The sequence below is a fragment of the Bombina bombina genome, chromosome 3 (genome assembly GCF_027579735.1).
Source record: "Bombina bombina isolate aBomBom1 chromosome 3, aBomBom1.pri, whole genome shotgun sequence".
NCBI lineage: Eukaryota > Metazoa > Chordata > Amphibia > Anura > Bombinatoridae > Bombina > Bombina bombina.
The window spans coordinates 483530763-483540655 of record NC_069501.1 but is presented as its reverse complement, the minus strand read 5'-3'; the positions used below and the strand labels follow the sequence as shown (position 1 = coordinate 483540655).

At 35.3% G+C, this 9893-nt stretch overlaps 1 protein-coding gene across 1 annotated transcript in view; it reads left to right on the top strand.

Annotated features, from left to right (window-relative positions):
• The first annotated feature begins 8394 nt into the window (after window positions 1-8394).
• LOC128653488 (protein AATF) overlaps window positions 8395-9893 on the top strand; it is a 451438-nt gene continuing 449939 nt past the window's right edge. The window contains exon 1 of the mRNA XM_053706822.1: window positions 8395-8504. Within this exon, the coding sequence (XP_053562797.1) occupies window positions 8420-8504 (85 nt within the window). The 5' untranslated portion in view covers window positions 8395-8419. The remainder of the gene's footprint in view (window positions 8505-9893) is intronic.

Sequence of the window (9893 nt, the reverse complement as noted above, 5' to 3'; positions counted from 1 at the left end):
TCATAAATAGTATTAACCCCTAATCTGCCCTCCCTAACATCGCCGACACCTAACTTCAATTATTAACCCCTAATCTGCCGACCGGAGCTCACCGCTATTCTAATAAATGGATTAACCCCTAAAGCTAAGTCTAACCCTAATACTAACACCCCCCTAAGTTAAATATAATTTACATCTAACGAAATAAATTAACTCTTATTAAATAACTTATTCATATTTAAAGCTAAATACTTACCTGTAAAATAAATCCTAATATAGCTACAATATAAATTATAATTATATTATAGCTATTTTAGGATTAATATTTATTTTACAGGCAACTTTGTAATTATTTTAACCAGGTACAATAGCTATTAAATAGTTAAGAACTATTTAATAGTTACCTAGTTAAAATAATAACAAATTTACCTGTAAAATAAATCCTAACCTAAGTTATAATTAAACCTAACACTACCCTATCAATAAAATAATTAAATAAACTACCTACAATTACCTACAATTAACCTAACACTACACTATCAATAAATTAATTAAACACAATTCCTACAAATAAATACAATTAAATAAACTAGCTAAAGTACAAAAAATAAAAAAGAACTAAGTTACAGAAAATAAAAAAATATTTACAAACATAAGAAAAATATTACAACAATTTTAAACTAATTACACCTACTCTAAGCCCCCTAATAAAATAACAAAGCCCCCCAAAATAAAAAATTCCCTACCCTATTCTAAATTAAAAAAGTTACAAGCTCTTTTACCTTACCAGCCCTGAACAGGGCCCTTTGCGGGGCATGCCCCAAGAATTTCAGCTCTTTTGCCTGTAAAAAAAAACATACAATACCCCCCCCCCCAACATTACAACCCACCACCCACATACCCCTAATCTAACCCAAACCCCCCTTAAATAAACCTAACACTAATCCCCTGAAGATCTTCCTACCTTGTCTTCACCATCCAGGTATCACCGATCCGTCCTGGCTCCAAGATCTTCATCCAACCCAAGCGGGGGTTGGCGATCCATAATCCGGTCCAGAAGAGGCTCCAAAGTCTTCCTCCTATCCGGCAAGAAGAGGACATCCGGACCGGCAAACATCTTCTCCAAGCGGCATCTTCGATCTTCTTCCATCCGGAGCGAAGCGGCAGGATCCTGAAGACCTCCAGCGCGGAACATCCATCCGGACCGACGACTGAACGACGAATGACTGTTCCTTTAAGGGACGTCATCCAAGATGGCGTCCCTCGAATTCCGATTGGCTGATAGGATTCTATCAGCCAATCGGAATTAAGGTAGGAATTTTCTGATTGGCTGATGGAATCAGCCAATCAGAATCTAGTTCAATCCGATTGGCCGATCCAATCAGCCAATCAGATTGAGCTCGCATTCTATTGGCTGATCGGAACAGCCAATAGAATGCGAGCTCAATCTGATTGGCTGATTGGATCAGCCAATCGGATTGAACTTGATTCTGATTGGCTGATTCCATCAGCCAATCAGAAAATTCCTACCTTAATTCCGATTGGCTGATAGAATCCTATCAGCCAATCGGAATTCGAGGGACGCCATCTTGGATGACGTCCCTTAAAGGAACAGTCATTCGTCGTTCAGTCGTCGGTCCGGATGGATGTTCCGCGCTGGAGGTCTTCAGGATCCTGCCGCTTCGCTCCGGATGGAAGAAGATCGAAGATGCCGCTTGGAGAAGATGTTTGCCGGTCCGGATGTCCTCTTCTTGCCGGATAGGAGGAAGACTTTGGAGCCTCTTCTGGACCGGATTATGGATCGCCAACCCCCGCTTGGGTTGGATGAAGATCTTGGAGCCAGGACGGATCGGTGATACCTGGATGGTGAAGACAAGGTAGGAAGATCTTCAGGGGATTAGTGTTAGGTTTATTTAAGGGGGGTTTGGGTTAGATTAGGGGTATGTGGGTGGTGGGTTGTAATGTTGGGGGGGGGGGTATTGTATGTTTTTTTTTACAGGCAAAAGAGCTGAAATTCTTGGGGCATGCCCCGCAAAGGGCCCTGTTCAGGGCTGGTAAGGTAAAAGAGCTTGTAACTTTTTTAATTTAGAATAGGGTAGGGAATTTTTTATTTTGGGGGGCTTTGTTATTTTATTAGGGGGCTTAGAGTAGGTGTAATTAGTTTAAAATTGTTGTAATATTTTTCTTATGTTTGTAAATATTTTTTTATTTTCTGTAACTTAGTTCTTTTTTATTTTTTGTACTTTAGCTAGTTTATTTAATTGTATTTATTTGTAGGAATTGTGTTTAATTAATTTATTGATAGTGTAGTGTTAGGTTAATTGTAGGTAATTGTAGGTAGTTTATTTAATTATTTTATTGATAGGGTAGTGTTAGGTTGAATTATAACTTAGGTTAGGATTTATTTTACAGGTAAATTTGTTATTATTTTAACTAGGTAACTATTAAATAGTTCTTAACTATTTAATAGCTATTGTACCTGGTTAAAATAATTACAAAGTTGCCTGTAAAATAAATATTAATCCTAAAATAGCTATAATATAATTATAATTTATATTGTAGCTATATTAGGATTTATTTTACAGGTAAGTATTTAGCTTTAAATAGGAATAAGTTATTTAATAAGAGTTAATTTATTTCGTTAGATAAATATTATATTTAACTTAGGGGGGTGTTAGTGTTAGGGTTAGACTTAGCTTTAGGGGTTAATCCATTTATTAGAATAGCGGTGAGCTCCGATCGGAAGATTAGGGGTTAATAATTGAAGTTAGGTGTCGGCGATGTTAGGGAGGGCAGATTAGGGGTTAATACTATTTATGATAGGGTTAGTGAGGCGGGTTAGGGGTTAATAACTTTATTATAGTAGCGCTCAGGTCCGCTCGGCAGATTAGGGGTTAATAAGTGTAGGCAGGTGTCGGCGACGTTGTGGGGGGCAGGTTAGGGGTTAATAAATATAATATAGGGGTCGGCGGTGTTAGGGGTAGCAGATTAGGGGTACATAGGGATAACGTAGGTTGCGCCGGTTTACGGAGCGGCAGATTAGGGGTTAAAAAAAATATGCAGGGGTCAGCGATAGCGGGGGCGGCAGATTAGGGGTTAATAAGTGTAAGGTTAGGGGTGTTTAGACTCGGGGTACATGTTAGAGTGTTAGGTGCAGACGTAGGAAGTGTTTCCCCATAGGAAACAATGGGGCTGCGTTAGGAGCTGAACGCTGCTTTTTTGCAGGTGTTAGGTTTTTTTACAGCTCAAACAGCCCCATTGTTTCCTATGGGAGAATCGTGCACGAGCACGTTTTTGAGGCCGGCCGCGTCCGTAAGCAACTCTGGTATCGAGAGTTGCATTTGTGGTAAAAATGCTCTACGCTCCTTTTTTGGAGCCTAACGCAGCATTTGTTTGAACTCTCGATACCAGAGTTAATTTTATGGTGCGGCCAGAAAAAAGCCCGCGGAGCGTTAACAGACCTTTTACCGCCGAACTCCAAATCTAGGCCATAGTTAGCACTCAGTCTAATTCCTGATTCTTTCATTTTTATTTACATAACCCTACGATATTATACACACCTACATGCTTCCTTTACACTGCAGATTGAAATCGGCAAGCTGGTACACCTTTTTGAGTTGTCTATGTTAAACACATAGTTAGCACTCAGTCTAATTCCTGATTCTTTCATTTTTTTCTGATCTCACTGAGTATATGCAATTGGGATTTTAACATCTGTACACTCTTTTGATATGTCTATGTTAAACACTTAGTCAGCACTCAGTTTAATTTCTAATTCTATTCAATCCTTATTTACTTGATCGTACTGAGTCAACGCAGTAGGGATTTTAGCATTCAGTATAATTGGCGATTCTGAGTGAAGGTGTTGGAACACATCCAAATATCATTCACTTACTATCTACAGAGTCGCAGGAAACAAGTCTGTTTCAACTTTGTATCTATCTACACGAAGAGTTCATACACTGTTTCGTATAGGAATATTGCAACCAGTATCCTAATTTTAATTATTTTTAAATGGAATTATTTGAAATGCAATAATTTTCACATTGTGTACTATGTTGTATATTTTTAACTGATGCATTGCCATTTGCACTTTTAAAATATTGTACATGGATCCACGGTATTTGTCATTTGTATGTAAATAAATAAATTATATTTTAATTCATCTGCTATTCATTGTAACCTCACGACAACACTATTCAGACCTAGCCTTGATCATTGGCGCTTTGGTTATTCTTATATTTGAAAAATAAATGTTAAGAATGTTCAGAAACAAGGAAATGCACATGATTGTGGAGTATTTGCAATAGCATTTGCAATTAGTCTAGCATTTGATAAAAGTCCAACTAGCCTTACATTTGACCAAGCCAAGTTAAGATCACACATTACAGCAGGTTTCCAGGATCAATTCATAACACCTTTCCCAAGTAAACGTAGAAGAGAAGCACTTGACCTAGACATTGCTGTGCTCCCAGTGTACTGCATATGTAGGATCGTTTACTGTAGGGAGTTGATGGTTCAGTGCTCAACATGTTCAAATTGGTATCATCAAGGTTGTCTAAATATACCCGATATTGCAGTTAAAAAGGCAAAATATGTTTGGAAATGCCAAATTTGCAAATAAACACAGACATGAATTAAATTAAATTCCAAAGTCATCATACTTTAAGAAAAATAGTACAAACAAAGTTCAAATGTCTATTTGAAACATTATTCCTACTAATTTGTATAGTGTATGTATATATGATTAGATGCATGTTTTTTAGGTTTATTTTTGTATTTCAGATCTATTTAAATTAATACCTTTTAATAATGTGTAATGTTTATTAATTTATTTTTAAATTTAAATAAAAATAATTTGAATAAAAACTGTGTTTACTCTAAATGTGCAATGGGAGAATTTGTTTTTAACCCATATAGAAGTATTTTAAAAAGTTACTTTATAAGCAATGGGTTGATATTTGTGTGTCTGTATCTTTAAATTTCCACAGTAAACTCTTATTATATATTTGGATATCATAGAGGGGGGTGTATATGACTCACCTGCATTGACAAATTATTGGTCCAATGGGAGATTTTGTTTTTAACCCATATAGAAGTATTTCAAAAAACGTCACTTTGTAAGCAATAGGTTTATGTTTGGGGGTCTGTATCTTTAAATTTCCACAGTAAAATCTTACCATATCATTGGATATCATAGAGAGGGGTGTATACGACTCACCTGCATTGACAAATTATTGATCCAATGGGAGATTTTGTTTTTAACCCATATAGAAGTGTTTCAAAAACATCACCTTGTAAGCAATGGGTTTATGTTTGGGGGTCTGTATCTTTATATTTCCACAGTAAAATCTTACCATATCGTTAGATATAATAGACGGGGGTGTGTACGACTCACTTGCATTGACAAATTATTGGTCCAATGGGAGATTTTGTTTTTAACCCATATAGAAGTATTTAAAAAAACTTAACTTTGTAAGCAATGGGTTGATGTTTGGGGGACTGTATCTTTAAATTTCCACGCTAAAATCTTATTATATCTTTTGATATCATAGAGGGGGGGGGGTATACAACTCACCTGCATTGACAAATTATTGGTCCAATGGGAGAATTTGGTTTTCTCACATAAAGAATTATCTCAAAAAAGTCACTTTGTAAGCAGTGGGTTGATATTTGGGGCTCTGTATCTTTAAATTTCCACAGTAAAATCTTACCATATCGTTGGATATCATAGAGGGGGGTGTGTACGACTCACCTGCATTGAGAAATTATTGGTCCAATGGGAGATTTTGGTTTTAATCCATATAGAAGTATTTCAAAAACGTCACTTTGTAAGCAGTGGGTTAATATTTGGGGGTCTGTATCTTTAAATTTCCACAGTAAAATCTTAACATATCGTTGGATATCATAGAGAGGGGTGTGTACGACTCAACTGCATTGACAAATTATTGGTCCAATGGGAGATTTTGTTTTGAACCCATATAGAAGTATTTCAAAAACGTCACTTTATAAGCAATGGGTTGATATTTGGGGCTCTGTTTCTTTAAATTTCAACAGTAAAATCTTACCATTTTGTTGGCTATCATAGAGGGGGGTGTGTACGACTCACCTGAATTGAAAAATGATTTGTCCAATGGGAGATTTTGTTTTAAACCCATATAGAAGTATTTAAAAGATGTCACTTTATAAGCAATGGGTTGATATTTGGGGCTCTGTTTCTTTAAATTTCCAGAGTAAAATCTCACCATATCGTTGGATATCATAGAGGGGGGAATGTATAACTCACCTGCATTGACAAATTATTGGTCCAATGGGAGATTTTGGTTTTAACCCAAATAGAAGTATTTCAAAAACGTCACTTTGTAAGCAGTGGGTTGATATTTGGGGGTCTGTATCTTTAAATTTCCACAGTAAAATCTTACCATATTGTTGGATATCATAGAGGGGGTGGGTATGACTCATCTGCATTGACAAATTATTGGTCCAATGAGAGATTTTGGTTTTCTCACATATAGAAGTATTTAAAAAACGTAACTTTGTAAGCAATGGGTTGATATTTGGGGCTCTGTATCTTTAAATTTCCACAGTAAAATCTTACCATATCGTTGGATATCATAGAGGGGTGTGTGTACGACTCACCTGCATTGACAAATTATTGGTCCAATGGGAGATTTCGTTTTTCTCACATATAGAATTATTTAAAAAACGTCACTTTGTAAGCAGTGGGTTGATATTTGGGGGTCTGTATCTTTAAATTTCCACAGTAAAATCTTACCATTTCTTTGAATATCATAGAGGGGTGTGTGTACAACTCACCTGCATTGACAAATTATTGGTCCAATGGGAGATTTTGTTTTTAACCCATATAGAAGTATTTGAAAAATGTCACTTTAAAAGCAATTGGTTGATATTTGGGGCTCTGTTTCTTTAAATTTCCACAGTAAAATCTTACCATATCGTTGGATATCATAGAGGGGGGTGTGTACGACTCACCTGCATTGACAAATTATTGGTCCAATGGGAGATTTTGTTTTTCTCACATATAGAAGTATTTCAAAAACGTCACTTTGTAAGTAGTGGGTTGATATTTGGGGGTCTGTATCTTTAAATTTCCACTGTAAAATCTTACCATTACGTTGGATATCATAGAGGGGGTGTGTACGACTCACCTGCATTGACAAATTATTGGTACAATAGGAGATTTTGTTTTTAACCCATATAGAAGTATTTAAAAAATGTCACTTTATAAGCAATGGGTTGATATTTGGGGCTCTGTTTCTTTAAATTTCAACAGTAAAATCTTACCATATCTTTGGATATCATAAAGGGGGGGGGGGTGTATAACTCACCTGCATTGACAAATTATTGGTCCAATGGAAGATTTTGGTTTTAACCCATATAGAAGTATTTCAAAAACATCACTTTTTAAGCAGTGGGTTGATATTTGGGGGTCTGTATCTTTAAATTTCCACAGTAAAATCTTACCATTTCGTTGGATATCATAGAGGGGGGTTTGTAAGACTCACCTGCATTGAGAAATTATTGGTCCAATGGGAGATTTTGTTTTTAACCCATATAGAAGTACTTGAAAAATGTCACTTTATAAGCAATGAGTTGATATTTGGGGCTCTGTATCTTTAAATTTCCACAGTAAAATCTTACCATATCGTTGGATATCATAGGGGGGGGGGGGGGGTGTACGACTCACCTGCATTGACAAATTATTGGTCCAATGGGAGATTTTGTTTTGAACCCATTTAGAAGTATTTCAAAAACGTCACTTTGTAAGCAATGGGTTGATATTTGGGGCTCTGTATCTTTAAATTTCCACAGTTAAATCTTACCATATTATATTATTGCACATTATAGAGGGTGATGTATGTGTGACAACTGTGTAATCATTATTTTATTTATTACATTGTTACAAATTGCACTATGTATTTTGCAGTGTCTGATAACATTACCACTGATTTAGAAGTGTCTGATGGCTTTACTCCAGTCATCATTATTGGACCCACTTTTGTCTATGATAAAATTATTTTGTAATAAAAAAAGAATTTAAAATCTAAAGCTAAGCACCATTAATTACAAATGTATAATGGACACACAGCGACGCAACACAATCCAAATCCCACATGTACAAAATCGATATAAATATCCTAGACGGAAACAGCATTGCCATTAAACGACAATTCATACTAACTGCAATTATGTATTTGTCATTTCAGTATTAAGCATATGGGCTAAAAACCTTAACCCGAGTATCTAAAAACCCATCCAGTTTGACAGCAACATGATTTACATAACATTACTAGTATAGTATCTTCCGTACTGCTAAATCCCGTTGTCTTCTCGCGTGAGTAAGATATAGTTTCGAAAGTCTCTTTCTAATGACGTAATTGTGAAAGTCTTGTATTTTTTTTTCTTTCCAATTTGAAACATGGCGGCCCCCTTGTCGAAGCAGCTTGAGAGTTTATTAAATCCCTTACCGAGTTTCCATGACCCTGAGGATGATCAAGATGAAGGTAAATGTTAGACGGGGTGAAATCATAGGGAACTAAGGAAAACCATGATGGTCATATAAGATATCTTTGGAAACTAAAAGTTCTGAATGCCATGGCTAATACACGTGTGTAATACATTATATGTTTACTATGTCCTGTTAATGTTATGTACTCTTTCTCATGGTGATATAACAGTATTTTGCCACTATATATATATATATATATATATATATATATATATATATATATATATATAATCAACTGAAGAACTTTGCATCCCCCATCAACTGAATGTTACTCTGCTACACTTGGAGACCAATTTGAGGAGTTAGTTGCCTTGTGTGTGTATAATATATATATATATATATATATATATATATATATATATATATATATATATATATATATATATATTATTCCAGTCAGTATCAGTAATTGTGTGTCAAACATGTGAAATAAGTGCTTTCCATAGCTTGTCTTTATTAAAAGGGTACTTTTTTGATATAACTGATAAATATCTAGTTCATGTGTTGAAGTGATTGTAAACTTCAAGGAATTAAAGCCCAGTATAAAATAATAATCTAAGAAACAGGGGCACTTTAATTCATTACATTTTACAAAGACGCTTATTTTTTTAAAATACTTATGTATGCGTTAACGTAAACATAACACTGATCTTCCGCCTGCATCTGCTGCTTTCATTAGCATATCAATTACGATTCCGGCTTCATCCAATCGTTGCTTTTCCCCACGAGCTGGATGCCAAAGGGGGGGCACAACTATTGGAGGAAGCCGGAGTCATCAATCTGCTAATGAAAGTAGCAAGTGGAGGATCAGCGTTAATCTTTACAATAACGCTCAGGTAAGTATTTTTAAAAATAAGCATAATTTTAAATTTTAATGAATGAAAGTGCTCCTGATTTTAAGATTATTATTTGATACTGGGCTTTAATTCGTTTAAGTTTACAATCACTTTAATAACTGAGGAGAAAAATGTCATTTTTGAAAAGTTCTTAAACTGGCGTTACTATCAATTTACTTGGATTATAAAACATTGATCAAAGAGAATCTGTAAAGGTTGAACTAGATGGACTGTTGTCTTCTTGCAGACTTATTGACTATGTATGCTACAGTGTTATTTACATTATTGGAAATCTAGACAGCATATTAGAACCAAAATGTTCATATACCCATATAATGTATAGCCTTGAAGGGTTAGTGAATTCAGACTAAAATTTCAAGATTCCTTTAGAGCATGCAATTTTAAATAACTTCACAATTTACTTATATGATCTAATTTACTTAGTTTTTTAAAAAAATTCTTTGTTGAAAAGCATATCTAGGTAGGCTCTGGACCAAGGCGCTACTGTGAGCTAGCTTCTAAATGGTGGCTTTACGTATGCCTTTTTG